This window comes from Gorilla gorilla, chromosome 10 (assembly GCF_029281585.2).
Source record: "Gorilla gorilla gorilla isolate KB3781 chromosome 10, NHGRI_mGorGor1-v2.1_pri, whole genome shotgun sequence".
NCBI lineage: Eukaryota > Metazoa > Chordata > Mammalia > Primates > Hominidae > Gorilla > Gorilla gorilla.
Genome location: NC_073234.2, coordinates 98,462,940 through 98,480,626, shown reverse-complemented (window position 1 = coordinate 98,480,626; position 17,687 = coordinate 98,462,940). Strand labels below are relative to the sequence as shown.

At 37.4% G+C, this 17,687-nt stretch overlaps 1 protein-coding gene across 2 annotated transcripts in view; it reads right to left on the bottom strand.

Annotated features, from left to right (window-relative positions):
• Positions 1 to 1,493: 1,493 nt before the first annotated feature.
• Positions 1,494 to 17,687, bottom strand: part of TMTC2 (transmembrane O-mannosyltransferase targeting cadherins 2) — a 446,120-nt gene continuing 429,926 nt past the window's right edge. For both annotated transcript variants that reach the window (XM_019039349.4, XM_063694185.1), the window contains one exon: positions 1,494 to 4,151. In XM_019039349.4, coding sequence (XP_018894894.1) covers positions 3,972 to 4,151 — 180 coding nt within the window. In that variant the 3' untranslated portion in view covers positions 1,494 to 3,971. The remainder of the gene's footprint in view (positions 4,152 to 17,687) is intronic.

The window sequence follows — 17,687 nt, the reverse complement described above, 5'->3', positions numbered from 1 at the left end:
TAATATTTAAATTGAGAAATCATATTACAAAGGTATGTACAAATAAATTGAAATTATCCTAATTCTTAAGTTATTTATGGAAACCCAATTCCTTTCCTTGTAATAGAAAGAGCAGCCAAGACTTAGAGGTATTTTCTTTCTCTTTGCTGGAAAAATATGCTATGTGAAAAACTAGTATCACTCAGGTGAAAATAGTAAATCAGCAAATCCCCAAATCTCAACTGTTTTAGAAAGTGACTTAAAAAAAATTAATATCTCATGGGCACATGACAGAGTTTTCATGTATGGTATATTTTAGGGTCTTCTACTCAACAATGTGCTGGGCTGGAGAATAAAGTCCCTCCCAAAAATATGGTCCTTGCCTTCATTGGTTTCCAAGTACAGTGACAGTGCTCCAATTCAACTTCAAACTATGCCTTCATTTAAAACATCAATTATACAATTCCTCACATAGCAATAACTTTTAATAAATTTCTTTAGCCTGGTGTGTGCTGCCACTATCTAGTTTTGGGATCTTTGTTAAATCACTTAACTTGCAAGGCTTAATATTCCTCAGGTGGAAAGTAAATGGATTTAACTACATGAACATTGAAGTCTTTTTTTTTTTTTTGACTATTACACTCTAAATTTTAAAGTTTTTTAATGAATTACCTCCTTTGATCTTCAAGATCGTCTGCAGAAAGAGAGGCAGAGAATGTGATTTGTGGAAGTGAAGTCACCAGAGAAATGCCAAGAGGGCTGATACCCAGACCTCTTGTTCAATGACTGAGTGCCCACATGACTCAGGACACATCAGACAACTTGGGGACAGGCTTGCTGCTTGCTACCTTAGTGACATTGGGTAGGTTGTTTCATACTTTTGAGTCTTAGTTTCCTTATCTGTAAAAGTGGAAAATAACCTCACACATCCATAGGATGTTTAACATAAAAGTCCTCACAGCTAACTTTTATCCCATAATAGAGGAAACAGGCAATATATAATCATGTGACATAACAATTTTAACAAGACTGCTGAATTCTCTGTCACTTTGCACCATGTCTAGGACCCAACCTTTCCTTATAACTGACTCCTGAATGCGCTGCACTCACATTTCTCAGCAGAATAGGGGTGTGCTTACAGCCAAGACCAGAACTAGAGATTCAGGGTCTTCTAAACATGGCGATTTTTACCAAACAACCTACTGAAGCCAGAAACTTATAAATTTGCCCTTCTTGGATTATTTCATAGCATCTTTTCCCATAGTTCATCAACCAAAGAAAACAAGACAAACTTTGTCATCTTTTCTGAGTATGGTAAACCGGGTGATATTGGCAATGCTTACTTGCATTACAATAACTTTTAAAAATGATGATTATTAATTATACATTAACCACAATGTGTCTCTATTCGATGCTCAACCTCTACTCTTTTTAATCTCTTACTTAGTTTCGTTAAAACTTCAGAGTTTAAGTGTTGTTGCTGTAGAAGATTTAAAAACGGCTTACACAATATATTTCTTATCAATGCTTTATTGTTGAAAACAAAATTGAAATTCTCTGGCACATAAAACAATTATTTCTACAAAAGGAAAACCTACAAATCTTGATAATTTATACAAATAACAGTTTCTCAAAAAATAAAATTTTAATTTAGTAAACTTGTCTTGTGCTCTATATTTTTAGCACTGTCTGCAATAATCCACCATAAATCCCTGAGCGGAGACATTTTTTGATTATGTTCTAACGCCCACCCTCCCTTGCCCCAACCCTCCCCCCGAAGTTGGTCAGTTACTAAGTCCAGCCCTGTAGTGAAAAGTGTCAGGGACATTTAGTTATTAATGATCCGTGCATTTTATGACACAGGCCCAATTATTAACGCTACTTGGGAACTGGTGTCACAAGAAGTGCCTCAACTGCGCATTCAGTGAACCTATTAAGAACCAGGTCTTTGAAAGGAAGAACAACAACAATAAAAAGATAAAATGTTAAGACTAGAAAGTCATCATAGGTCAATAACTATTTAAATAAATACAAATGTTAGACACTGAATTAATCTCTATAGCCTTATATTAAATTCCTTTTTTTTTTTTGCAATTGCCAATGCACTAAAAGATGAATAATACACTTCAACCCACTATTTTGGTTTGACCACGGGTTTGTTGTTAAATATCATTCTGAAAACACAGTGATTTAGATATAATATAACTTTTGGCCCTTCAGTGAAATGTTTACAAAATAATATATATATTACAGAAGGGCTTTCTTATTAATGCCATGAAAAAACCTTTGTCACTACATTTACCCTTCTCACAAAAACACTAATGCCATAGGAACACTACTTTCAATGATTTATCCCACTGTATTCAGATACATAGAAAAACATAAAATATGGAGAAAACATAATATGATGTATTTGCATGTCCAGCTTCTTTTTAATGGAGAGGGTGATCATATATACATGGAGTGTGAAAGGGAAGGAGAAACAGGTAATTTTCAGTTGCAAAGAACTGGCTTAACGCATCAAGTTTTGTTATTCTGCTATAGTAGAATAATAAATAAATAAATATGTAGGGTATAGTATAGCTACTTTCTCTGTGAAGAAGTTGATAACGGACTAGTGTTTTATGAAGTTAATTTTTAGTGGCAAAGTTTGATTGCAAGCCAAAAAATGTTCAATAAAAATGTTGTTCTCTACCTAATTTATAGTCTTTTTCTTGTGAAATGATCATTGAAGTGGTTACTAACAGGTAATGAAATAAAATACCAAATTTGCTAGTGAAAAATAGTTTTCAACTGAGAAAAGCACTTGGCAGAAGACCTAGAAACATGCAGGCTAATGCTACACTCTATTGCAGCTTCAAATAAGTTGTTTTTGATGCCTTTTGAGAAGAGCAAACTAAGATGAAAATAATTCCTTGAACATTTATCAGCATTGCTGTTTAGGTACCTATTAGAAAGTGATTAACATTCGATACCTACCCTTTCCAAAACACAAAATCACTGGCAAGCATCATCATACACTCCTAAACCAGCAACATCTGAGAAGCACAAAACACCTTCCCTTTTGTCTAATAACCTGTTGGTTAGTTATTGGAACTGCAAGGCTTACAAACTCCTCCCCTGTCCTTTATCCTTATGTAAGCTTGCACATCCTCCAGGAATAGCTATTTTCAAAGGTAATTTCAAAAGAATTAATACAATGAATTCTACTGGGCAGTTTGGAGGAAAATATTGGCGATATTAAAATTTAAAAAATGCCTGCCTGACACATACAAGGCCTCCCCAGTCCCTCATACAGCTCGAGTGTGAAGCACGGTTAGCTCTACTCTCCATATCCTTTTCAGAACATAAAAAGCAAATGATGTCCAAAAGAATGAAGCCTCTGACAACCAAATCATAAAACATTATGTGCACTGGTCAAGAAACATAGCAGATTCTGACAGATCTTGACACAGTATTAAAAAAAGTGTTCTAAGCTTCAGAAATTGATAAGCAGGCTGTCCCAAAGAGGGAAGACAGCAGCGTTAGGACAACCGGCGGCTCACTGGGACTCACACTACGTGTTTATCACTCCCTAGTAACACTTAACCCTAATCGTTTGCCATGGCTGAATGGACACTCTGACTTCCTCTCACAGTGTTTAAGGAACAAGATAATTTTGAAATTAGCTTTCAGAAAATGAACAAAATCTGTGACTTATACACCCACCCCTCCCTTTTTAAGAATGCCAAAAGATTCCGTTTTAAGTGCTCTGGTTTACAGTCTATGGGTAACAATGACATCCTCCAGGAGGTTTCCGGCTTTCCCCTTTTTGGTGTTAACAGCTGTGCCTACAGCAAAGTGGATTCTTCCAGAAGCGGTAGTGACCTCAATGACCTCTGCCCTGGTCTTGAAGTCTAACACCAGCTCTTGTCATAGCACTGCTGGGAAGTTCTGTCTGCTAAGGAAGCCAGCTTTTAAAAATGGAGGAGGATGGGCTGCTGCCTCCTGTGTCAGGTCTTAGAAGTCTTTAAGCCTTGTTTTTCCATGATGTTCCACAGTTTGCGGAGATTGGACTGTGTGATGACATCGTCTGGCTTGAGCTGCAGGGCCCGCAGGTAGTTGGTCTCGGCCTTCTGGAGTCTACCATTGAGGTGCAGAATGGCTCCCAGGTTCATCAAAGCAGCCGGATACTGCAACAAGAGAAAGAAGGAAAACAATTAGGAGGTCGTTTCAAGCTTTCCTTCATGGAAAACAAAAATCTTCATCCACTTATGCAAATGATTCCCTTATGTCTAGAGGCATTTTGTGAAAGCAATTTAGCAATTTATACAAACAGATAAAGATAACTAGGAAGATGGAAAGTTTTCAAACACCTGCTGTGTACTTTGTGCTTTAAAAAGGACAGGCTTCTAGAGAAATAGTATTTTTTCTTTAATGAGAAAGCATAGGTAACATATGAAGATCTAAAAGCCTAATCAGATGGTACTATTTGAGAAAAAAACCTTTACAAGTGATACAATTTCAGATGGAAAGAATTCATAAAAATTTCAATTCAATGGCAAGAAATAAAAAATAAGTGGGTAAAGTTGACAAATCTATATCTATTCATTCTTTGTTTTCTCTTCTTAGCAATATCCCAGGCTTTTAACACAAAACAATTAAAATAAACTATGAAATTTTACGGATGTTTTTGGGTAAAAATCCTGAAAAAAATTAAAATGCAACCACTAAAGCCCTTCCCAAACCTGAGTTGTTCAACAAGGCAAAGTCTTTATTTTTAAAAGCCAAACACTGTTTAACCTGTAATGATGAATGTTTACCATAGAGTGAAGTAAAAAATCCAAATAGATAAAATATGGCAGAGAAAAACGAAACCTTTCTAAGAAAAATTTTATATTACTTATTAAAAAGTATTTAAGTAATTCTCAGAATTTTCAGTAACGCGTAATAATTGCAATACAAAGCTATCACATGGGGAAGAAAGGTTAAAAGTGTTTTTTACATGGCATGAGTTATGTTGCACCAGTTTAATACAAAGGTTTTCATCCCCAAATTCTCAGACATTAGTTAACAACAGCAAAAGTCCCTCCCAAAGGAAAATATATTTTGCTTGCTCTTTATAAATAAGGCTGTTCTGCTCCTGTCCCTGGAACGTTCTGGCTAACAGAAAGCAGATAATATTTTGGCAGTTACACAAATGCCTATTTCAAATATCAGATAAAACTAAAGTGTTTATGCTATGATTACACTTTCATTTTGCAGATCGTGTCAACTATTAATTGTCCTTCAATTCTGTGTTAAAGTCCGAAATCACAATTATTTTTAAGATTTGGTGTTTTCACAAGACATGCACTTTTCAGCTGAATTCATGTGACTCTACTCTTTACCGTAAAATTAATTATTTCTGAACCAAAAGCAATGCTACAGGGGAGGGTAGAATAGCTAGAATAAATTGACTTGGGGGATTTTGGATTTTTAAGAGATCTGGGTTTGAGTTCCTGTTCAACCACTGTCAATGACCTTGGTGAAATCCCCTAACATATCTGTGCCCTTCCTTCATTTGTGAAATACTGAAATAATATCAACTTTGCATGCTGTTAGATAGATACAGTGAAAAAATTAAACAAATACACAAAGCAGAATGCAGGTACAAATTAGACACTCTACAAATATCACGATCAATTTTCCTTATCTCATTTTGCTTAAAGTCTAGCACATACATGTTTGTGATTTTTATGTTGTTGGGCAGTCTTTAAAGTTTTGATTTCAATAGCTACATATGCCTCTGGATATAGATACTAAAATTCCCTTAAATCTTCAACTACTGGGCATTATTTTTAAACCTTTCTATATCATTTTCTCTTTTACAAAAATAATGCTGCAAATATAAGCTATTCCTGACCTTCAAAAACCTTTTTGGTCAGGATGACTCCATACCTATCAAGAAAAATACAGATGGTCAACTTCTAATTTTAAACACCAATCCAAATAAACATAGCTCTAAATGACATGTGCAGTGAAAAGCTCCACATTGGAAACTGAAAATACCACCACCTACTCTGTCTTCCTAAAAGAACTTTGTTATCACACCACTGTTATTATCCTGAGTTCCTTGCAGCTCGGACACATTTCTGAATTATGCCCCCTCACAGTGCTTAGCGCAACTATCAATAAACAGCCACTAAACTGATGGTGAAGTGTGCTCACAGCCTAAATTACTGAAGATGCTAAGTAGACACAATGTTCAGATTCCTGCTATCCTGAGTGGGAAGAGTGGAAATAGGGAGGGAGAACCACTGTTGGAGACCATTCCTTACTAACCAGAAATGGAAGAGGCCCAGTGATGAGGCTGAGAGAAAACAGATGGCTCTGTGGGATAGTCATTATTTCTTGAATCACTTTATTACCAAAGTGTCTGCACCTATAGTGTCTGTATCTATTATTTCAACTCAAAGGGATTATTAAAAACACTCACAGGTTACGGAGTCAGACTGCCTAGGTTCAAATACCAGCTCTACCACAGAGATGTGGGCACTTGAACAAGTTGGGTGAGGGCTTGTAATCTCAGTTTCCTTTACAAATGGGATGCCAGCATTTTGTTGCTGTAAATATGATATGATAATACCCACATTATTGTCGTTTTCCTTTCCTTTTCCTTATCATTTCAAAAACACAAAGTAGAACCTCCTTGTTAGTGTGCCTGAACAACCACTGAATCTAAAAACTGAGGATTTCTGAACTGGCTTCATGTTTACTAGCTTTCTAGCCTTTTTAAGGTTAAACCTGTAAGAGGTAGATGTGAAAATGGATGGTAAAGTCGATCATGCCACATAAATAGACCTTACTATTATTACTAAATTGCAGCCTGAGGCTTCTCTGTCCTTCAAACACTTATGGAGTTACCTACCTGCCATCAAATGATGAAACAAATTTTGTATTTTAATATTAGTCTAAGAAAACTCATCCAGGAAGTTAAATCTGTTCTGATGAATGAGTTCTAAATGCTAATTGTAATGGGGTTTTTGTAATAACTTTAATTTTGCATTATCCACACCAGTGTGTTACTCATTAAACAAAAATAATCATAGTTACCATGGGATAACAGCTCTCAGCAAAGCCCACATATACTCATTAATTGCTTCCCCTAATGGCTAAAAATATATGGAAACTAAAAATGTGAATATTTAAGAATATTATTCAACATATTTAAGCAGCTATACATTTCAGGTTCAGTTATAACATTTTGGTGTGAATATAAATGGCTATTTTAGTAAAATAAAATTTTTTATTTCAAAAACCTACAAATGTGCATTATGTAATGCTTAAAACATCACAATAACTTCTTGAGTGAGAAACATGAAATTTATACAGATACGCTAAAATGTGACATATGTAATAAGTATCATCGCCCTAGATAACTGCTTTGAAAGTCAACGTTTATTCTGACATAAAAAATTTCATGTGTTTATTAAAAATTGATGAATAAGACTGGGTATAGACTCTACTTTTTACAACATGGTTGTTTTCTCTCTTCAAAGACAGGGGCTTTATCTTTTAAGCCTGTCATGTCTCCCCTTTACATCTGTGCTAGGGAAGTTTAATGGATGCCCACTGGACTTAATTCCTTCAGTTCTTCTAGCTGAGCACGCAGACTATAGTCCAGGGAGTTGCATCAGCATCACCTGGCAGCTTGACAGAAATGCAGAATTTCAGGCCCTGCCTACTGAATCAGAATTTAAATTTTAACAAGAAACCCAGGTGCCTTGTATGCTCATTAAAATTTGAGAAGCACTGTTCTAAAGGTAATTTCTAGATCATAGATTATATCATTTCACAGCTTCTGTGATTAAATTTCCTGTAAGAGCTTATAATGTATAGAACAAAGTATATCGGAGGATAGAACACCTATCCTCCCCCAAAATAGAATTCTTCTCTTGGTCATTCAATTATTTAAGTTAGGAAATGTTCAAATAATCCTTTTTTTTTTTTTTAAGCAGAAGCCATAAATGACTAAATGTTATTAGACAGAAGGAGAAGGTATGAAAAGCCTTTTGATAACCAAACAAGAACACATGAAGTTTTCTAAACAGACTCAAAGTCTACCTAACTCTAATACTGAAATGCAAAAATTTCAGGTAACTGGCTGTTGGATTACATACTGGTGTCCTTGCTCTCTGCCAGCTGTAGCTCATGGGCTGGGGAAGAGAAACTCAATGACAACTGCTCAGATCTTTCCCTATACACCTGGTCTTTTATTAAAGACGACTGATGAAATTTTCAGTATGTTAACCAAAGCAGTCAGTAGCTTGCAGCCCAGTAACATGGGGCTCCTGGTTCTGTACAACAAATGACACCATCTCCTACTTCACAGGCTAGAAAGGAGAACCAGACATTCCTTGTTTCCTTGAAGAGGACAGATGCTTTATATCAAAGGGACTGACTGGCAGCCATACTGAAACAGAAAATGATATATTTTTGATATATTTTTTTAAGTCGCTAGGGATTTCTGCCTTGTTATTTTACTGTGGTCTTTGGCTTATTTCTTCAACTGTGGAGGAAATATGCAAAATTTAAAATAATGGATGTATATTGTGGTGGGTAGAGCAAAGGCAAGATGATGGAGGTCTGATTCTAGTTTAAGGCCCTTGAGACTCTCAAGGAATGCAGCTGAGCTCACAGGGTATCGTGAACACACAGGATTGGAACACAAAATCATTGTTCTGGCCTAAGCTTATCATGTAGGATTGGAAAGAAAATAACAGAAGAGGAATAGTAAGACTATGTGGGGATTTACGGTTGGGAATCCATGTTTCTATTGGGATCAGGAGTAATGTAGAACTCCGAAAAGACGAACTGAGTGGGTCCCAGAAGAAAACAAAAGAGAAAAGGGTTTGCTTGAGATATTCTATTTAGTCAGGAGTTGGATACCCCTGCAGTAGTTGGGCTCTCTTGTATCCCATTGGTCTCTGTGGCCATTTCCCTTTTATGAAGGGTAATCAACAGGCAAGAGGAGTTATGAGAAAGATGAAGACAGAGATAACAGACCTATATTTCTAATTGTTTAAATAAATTTATTTCCATTCAAAGGATTTACTCATGCTGCTAAAATTATCCTGACTTGCATATTTACTGTTGAGTAAACTAAATAACTTTTTAAAAAGAGTGACTGAAGTTAGCCTTACCTAGTCATTACTCAATTAATACACAACACATCTTTGGGATATTTTCAAGATAACTACCTTCAACTGTCCTTATGAATATAATTTGCAAACTTAAATGAGTTTGCAGTCTGAACTTTTTGATGGATTCTCACTCTTTTTAAAGTAGCTATCAAATAACTTAATGAAGGCTGCATACTGGCATTCAACTGTATTCAGTTGAAATTGCTTGCCCAATTGAACTTACTGAAGCAGCAACTGTACCATGATGCTTAAAAATGAATAGTATAAACATTTTAAGAAACATATTAATGAAAAGGCATTTATGCATACATTTAATGGGTCTCTTTGTATTTATTTGTGCCTTATACATGGCAGATATTTAATAAATAATTACTAAAGTTTTTAAGATAACCTGTTAAGCTTCAGGAAAAAAAAAAGAACGTTAAATATCTCATTCCTTTCACTTTCAACATCACTCTCCTCCTTTGTTTCATGGGCATGCTCAATGGTTTGATGCAAGGTAGAAACTATATAAATTATCTTGGATTCCTTGCCCCCCCACCCATATACATACTCACATCCAATTGTTAAGTCTTGATAACTTTACAACTAAATCGCTCTTCAATCTGTCTTCGAATTTTATCCTACCCCTTTTGTCCAACTTGGTTCAGGCCCTTATCATCTTTTTCTGGATTACTTAAATAATTCTGACAGAAATAAAAGAATATACAAATAGGTAGCTGTACAGATTGATGGCTGATTGACAAAATGAATAAAGAAACGTATGACTAAAGCCATATGCAGGTTTTTTATTATATTTTAGGCATAAAAAATTTCACAGAATACAACAAACATTGTATACTTGCCTAACAAATATAACTTTATAAATACAACTGAAGGCCCTAAATCTCTCTCCCTATCCTATTCCTGACCATCCCCAGGAGAAAACTACAATCCTGAAATTGGTACTTAACAGTCCAGTACACATTTAACACTTTTAATATTTGTGTACCCATAGCAAATGTAAATATTATTTATAAATTTTAATTTTATATATTAGGCATCATCCATCCTGGAATGCCATCTTGCCAAACACTCATTTGAAACTTGAAATTTTGTTCAACATTTTATTTTTCAGACTTAGACATCTTGATATATGTAAGATTTGTTCCTTCACATTAATTACACTGAATACCTTCTCTTAATGATGGAATGCAGACTCTTTAAAAGAGGGCTGCCATCAATTCTTGTGCATATGTCTACATATACTCAGGGAAGAGTTTCTAGGAACAGAATTGTGGGGTCACAGGGGATCTTTGACTTTGCTAGCTATTACCAAATTGCTTTTCAAAGCGGTTGTATCAAAATGTATTAATATAACAGGAGTCCCTTTATTCTATATCCTTAATAACACTTGGTATTGTCTAATTTTTAAAGTTTTCTTGAATTGAAAGTTGCAAAAATAGTGCGAACTCGCTATCCCAAATCTGAAAATCTGCAATCTGAAATCCTTCAAAATCTAAAACTATTTGAATGCAGACATAATGCTCAAAGAAAATGCATTTCAAATTTCAGATTTTCTATTCTCAACTGGTAAAAGTATAATGCAGATATTCCAAAATGTGAAAAAGCTAAAATCTGAGATTGGGATTTCTGGTCCCAAACATTTTGGACAAGGAATACTCAATCTGTATCTTTCTATGCACTTAATTTCTTTTCACTGATTACTAGAGAGGTTAAAAACATTTTCATAAGGTTATAAGCTCTTTATATTTCCTCTTTGGTGACCCACCTGTTCTTAACATTTGTACAAAATAAGATAATAACGTAACATCGTACAAAATATCACCTACATGGTCATATTTGAAAGGTATGAACACAGAGCCCCAACTACCTCAAAATTGGTCCTAAATACGACTGCCTACCTTGTTGCTTCCATTGGGAACCAGATAGCCACTGCTTCTAAAATGAAAAATCTGTCATAAACAAAACAGAGAATCTTTGATATAAGTTCACTCAAGGTAATGATAGAAATCTGGGCAGCCAGACAGTAGACCTCTGGGAGAGGCAGTGGGATCTCCATGGATGTCTCAACATTAACCATGGTAAATCCTGGATGAATGAATACGGGAGGACAGCAGCTCCTAGCTAGCCAGCATGCAGAATAACCTTTATAGCCTTTCTGTATCCAGAATCCTTGTTTTCTTCTTAGTTCCTTTTCCAGGGACAACAAAAAAAATTTAAGATGAACTATATGTTTCATATTTTACCTCTCTTTACTATTCTTCATTTCTACTGGCAGCATGTAAATTTAGCATCTCATCCCACTCCTTAACCTCCATCAGCCTCCTGTTATTCTCCCTATCTTCAGTTTCTTTTTATTCCAATCTATCTCCCACCTAATATTTGACTTTCTAAAATGCAAATCATGTTTCAGAGCTTTTGATTTATGACTATAGAAAAGGATCCAAATTCTTCAGCCAGTACTAAGAAGCCCCATTTTTACCTGACATCCAAAACATTCTCTCAATGTACATTGTGCCTGAGCCACCTGAAACTTCTATTTCTGTCATGGGCTCTTTTGAGCATTCATTCCTTATCATAGACTGCTCCACTGACAAAGTCCTTCTTCCACCCTCTCTGACAAACTTCTGCTCATTAAAAAAAAAAAAAAGATTTCAACAATTTCTTATTCATAGCTTACTTCTTTATGTTCCCATAGTGCTGTCTACATGCATTAATTGCTACACTTACCAGAGTGAATTACAGCTACTTGTTATAAGTGTCTGTCTTCTTTGCTGGAAGATGAAAAAGCCAGTGAATTTATCCTAATTGTCTTTATAGTACTAGTGCTACGCTTTGCCATATAAAATAAACTCTCAATGAATGTTTGCTGAAAGAAGACAAATTTGTATGTGCTAGCAGAAAAACCTGATGTAGGAGAGGTAAATTCTATACCAATCTCAATGTAATTTAACACATATTTATTGACCACTTATTATATGTGCTCGGCCAGACAATGGATATGCAGTGAACAAAAGCAATATGTATTTTTAGTCTGTATGTAGCTTGAAGTAATTTTAAGTGTATACTTGGCATTTACTATAACCTATTAGGTGTAACTTCATTGTCTCATTTATGCCCTTCAGACCGAAAGAGGGAGGTGAAACTGTTATCCACGCATCGATGTAAGCAGTATAGAAGAGGACTGCACAGAGGATGGATTCACTGCCCTTAAGGAGTTTACAGTCCAACGCATGAAGACAAATTCTACTACTCCAAAGGAAGAATCAGGTGTGTCTACAAAGGAGATACTAAGACTGAGCTGTGGGGGAGAGGGGATATTATTTCCTTATGGGTATAAGAATATTAGACAACAAGAATTGTTAGGTTGCTTCAGGTCTCTTAGACTCCCAGAATGAGAATATGACATGAACTTTTGAAATTGGTGGGTAGCATCAAAATCAATTTGTTACTTTAAAAAACATTTTTAGCAGACTGCTGAGAGCAGAGCCAGGAGTGAAGAGTCGCCCCAATAGAGGGGAGTCAGAATTTCAGTTAATTTGGGGAATAAGCTGTCAGCAGTGATAATCATGATGTTAACCCTCTGGCACCAACCAAAATGAAAAAAGAAGTCCTTACTTAAAATGCAAGATTAATACAATTAAACAAATGATCGTCACAAAAGGCTATCATAAAACAAAACCCCATAAGCAATGCAACACTCCCAATTCAGAAATGATAGTTCTTTGTAGTCTTATTTTGACTACAGTCATATTTTGAATAAATCAAAAAAGATTTACAAAATTGGAGACATAGCAAGGGAAAACACAGAAAATCTAGCAATGGCAAGGCAAATTCTGACAGATCATAGAAATGATTCATTTTGAATCTCAGTTTCAACACAGTATTTGTGCTTTTGAAATGGCTTTGAATAAAACAAAACAGACACAGATGACAACTAAGACAACAATGCTGTATAAAGGGAGTACTTTCAATTTGTCAGAGACACATTTTATCCTGTGTGCTCAATCCTTCCCTCCTACGTCTGCCTCGTCCCAGTGGGTGTTACAAGAATGTTCATTTAACTTTTATGATGGGTGTGATTGTCACAGTGTTGGGTGTTATACATTTCTATGGCTATCAAAATGCCAACAGTTTTGGTTTGGGGGAAGAGCAGTGATTGTAACAGAGCAATTTCAAAGGTGGTAGTTATTTCTAACAGACTTTAAAGTGCATCTACTAACTTAAGAATATTACCCCAGAAATTATTCTTCAGTAAAGACGATCCTATTTTCAAAGCTGGGTTTCTTGATGTCTTTAATGTCACAGGAATATCTTTCACATGACTCAAATGCAAAACCTAGAGAACTGTGAGAGATCATGGCAGATGGGAGGCAGGACTAGATTGCAGCTCTGACTTGGACAGACAGAGCAGCCTGTGGAGGCTCCATGCTGAATTTTTGCCCCAGAACAACTGCAGGAATAAATCAGGAAATCTGAGAGGACCCACATACCCTCTGAAGGAAGGGGAATGCTCCCGCAGGACACGGGAGACACCCCAAATACTGTGAGTGCCCAAACTGTGGAAGTAGGAAAAGGAGATCATCCGCCCCCGAACACACACCCCCACTGGCGAAAATGAAAATCTAGATTACGGGAGAAGATTGTGACTTTGCCTGGAGCTGAGTCAATTTAGACAGCTGAGTGAAATACAGGGCTAGAGGAAGCAGCGGAAAAAAGCTCTGTACACTTGCTGGGTTCCGTAGCAAGCCATCTCTGCCTGGCCTCACAGGGGTCCTTCAGGAGGGTGGCCAGAGGCACTGGGAAAAGGCCCCAGGGAGATGGAAATCTCCAGCTGAAGTTTGTAACAATTTGAACTGATCAGGAAGTCTCCTGGCCAGAACTTGGGGGAGGACATCAATCTAGTGTGCAGACTCCACAGGCGGGGTAAGAAGGAAAGCGACACTTGCTTTCATAGCTGGGAGGCGGGTAGCATGGGGTAAGTTCTCAGCCCTGCCTGCCCACTGCCTGGAAACAGACTCGGCGAAACTTGCTTTCATAGCTGGGAAGCGGGTAGCATGGGATAAGTTCTCAGCCCTGCTTGCCCACTGCCTGGAAACAGACTCAGTGACACTTGCTTTCATAGCTGGGAGGCGGGTAGCATGGGGTAAGTTCTCAGCCCTGCTTGCCCACTGCCTGGAAACAGACTCAGTGCTCAGTGACACTTGCTTTCATAGCTGGGAAGCGGGTAGCATGGGGTAAGTTCTCAGCCCTGCCTGCCCACTGCCTGGAAACAGACTCAGTGACACTTGCTTTCATAGCTGGGAAGCGGGTAGCATGGGGTAAGTTCTCAGCCCTGCCTGCCCACTGCCTGGAAACAGACTCGGTGCTGTTGGTGGGGGCATGGTGGGAGTGAGACCGGCCCTTCGGATCGTGTGGGAGCTGGGTGAGGCCTGGGACTGCCAGCTTTCCCCCACTTCCCTGACAACCTGCATGACACAGCAGGGACAACCATAATCCTCCTAAGAACATAACTCCATTGACCTGGGAACCTCATCCCTATCTCCAACAGCAGTCGCAGCAATACCTGCCCAAGGAGAGTGAGCTCAGACACGCCTAGCCCTGCCCCTAACCAATGGTCCTTCCCTACCCACCCTGGTAACTGAAGACAAAGAGTATATACTCTTAAGAGTTCTAGGGCCCCACCCACCGCCTGTTCCTCCCCATACTACCACAGCTGATGCTCTCTGGGAAGCGCCACATCCCAGCAGGAGGCCAACCAGCACAAAAAGAGTGCATTAAACCACCAAAGCTAAGAACCCTCAAAGAGTCCATTTCACCCCCCTGCCACCTCCACCAGAACAGGTGCTAGTTTCCACAGCTGAGATACCCACGGATGGTGCACATCATAGGATACCATGCAAACAGCCCTCAGTACCAGCACAGAGCCTGGTAGACTTGCTGGGTGGCTAGATCCAGAAAAGAGGTAACAATCACTACAGCTTGGCTCACAGGAAGCCACATCCATAGGAAAACGGGGAGAGTATTACATCAAGGGAACATACCATGGGACAAAATAATCTGAACAACAGCCTTAAGCCCTAGACCCTCCCACTAATAGAGCCTACTCAAATGAGAAGGAACCAGAAAACCAATTCTGGTAATATGACAAAACAAGGTTCTTTAACACACCCCAAAAAATCACACTAGTTCACCAGCAATGGATCCAAACCAAGATGAAATCCCTGATTTACCTGCAAAAGAATTCAGGAGGTTAGTTATTAAGCTAATCAGGGAGGCACCAGAAAAAACGAAGCCCAGAGTAAGGAAATTAACAAAAATGATACAAGAAGTGAAGGGAGAAATATTCACTGAAATAGCATAAGTAAAGAACAATAAAAACTTCAGGAAACAATGGACATACTTATAGAAATGCAAAATGCTCCGGAAAGTCTCAGCAATAGAACTGAACAAGTAGAAGAAAGAAATTCAGAGCTCGAAGACAAGGTCTTCAAATTAACCTAATCCAACAAAGACAAAGAAAAAAGAGTAAGAAAATATGAACAAAGCCTCCAAGAAGTCTGGGATTATGGTAAACAGCCAAACCTAAGAATAATCAGCGTTTTTGAGGAAGAAGATAAATCTAAAAGTTGGGAAAACATATTTGGGGGAATAATCGAGGAAAACTTCCCTGGCCTTGCTAGAGACCCTAGACAACCAAATACAAGAAGCACAAAGAACACCTGGGAAATACATTGCAAACAGATCATCACCTAGGCACACTGTCATCAGGTTATCCAAAGGTAAAGGAAGGAAAGAATCTTAAGAGTTGTGAGACAAATGTACCAGGTAACCTATAAAGGAAAACCTATCAGAGTAACAGCAGATTTCCCAGCAGAAATTCTGCAAGCTAGAAGGGCTTGGGGCCCTAGCTTTAGCCTCCTCAAACAAAACAATTCTCAGCTAAGAATTTTGTATCTAGCAAAACTAAGATTCGTCTATGAAGGAAAGATACAGCCTTTTTCAGACAAACAAATGCTGAGAGAATTCACCACTACCAAGCCACCAGTACAAGAACTGCTAAACGGAGATCTAAATCTTGAAACAAATGCTGAAAACACACCAAAACAGAACCTCTTTAAAGCATAAATCTCACAGAACCTATAAAACAAAAATACAAGTTAAACAGCAAAAACAAAAAACAAAAACAAAGTACGCAGGCAACAGATAGCACGATGAATGGAATGGTACCTCACGTCTCAATACTAACGTTGAATGTAAGTGGCCTAAATGCTCCACTTAAAAGATACAGAATTGCAGAATGTTTAAGAATTCACCAGCCAACTATCTGCTGTCTTCAAGAGACTCATGTAACACATCAGGACTCACATAGGTAAAAGGGTACAAAAAGACATTTGACGCAAATGGACACCAAAAGTGAGCAGGAGGGGCTATTCTTAAATCAGACAAAACAAACTTTAAAGAACAGTAGTTAAATAATACAAAGAGGGACATTACATAATGATAAAAAGCCTTGTCCAACAGAAAAATATCACAATCCTAAACCTATATGCACTTACACTGGAGCTCCCACATTTATAAAACGACTACTAGACTTGACAAATGAGAGAGACAGTAACACAGTAATAGTGGGGGACTTCTATACTCCACTGACAGCACCAGACAGGTCATCAAGACAGAAAGTCAATGAAGAAACAATGGATTTAAACTATACCCTGGAAGAAGTGGACTTAACAGATATATACAGAACATTCCATCCAACAACCGCAGAATACATTGTATTCAACAGCAGATGGAACTTTCTCCAAGACAGACCATATGATAGCCCACAAAACGAGCCTGAATAAATTTAAGAAAACTGAAATTATATCATGCACTCTCTCACACCACAGTGGAAGAGAACTGGAAATCAACTCCAAAAGGAACCTTCAGAACCATGCAAATACACGGAAATTAAATAACCTGATCCTGAATGATGATTGAGTTAAAAATGAAATCAAGATAAAAATTTAAAAATTCTTCGAACTGAATGACAATAGTGACACTACCTATCAAAATCTCTGGGATACAGCAAAGGTGCTGCTAAGAGGAAAGTTCATATCCCTAAACATCTATATCAATAGCTCTGAAATAGCACAGGCAGACAATCTAAGGTCACACCTCAAGGAACTAGAGAAACAAGGACAAACCAAACCGAAACCCAGTAGAAGAAACAACCAAGATCACAGCAGAACTAAATGAAATTGAAACAAAAAAATCCAAAAGATAAATGAAACAGAACACTGGTTCTTTGAAAAGATATATAAAATCGATAGACCATTAGCAAGATTAACCAAGAAAAAAGAAAATCCAAATAGGCTCAATAAGAAATGAAAGAGAAGATATTACAACTGACACTACAGAAATACAAAAGATCATTCAGCGCCACTATGAACACGTTTATGTACATAAACTAGAAAACCTAGAAGAGATGGATAAATTCCTGGAAAGATACAGCTCTCCTAGCTTAAATCAGGAAGAATTAGACACCCTGAACAGACC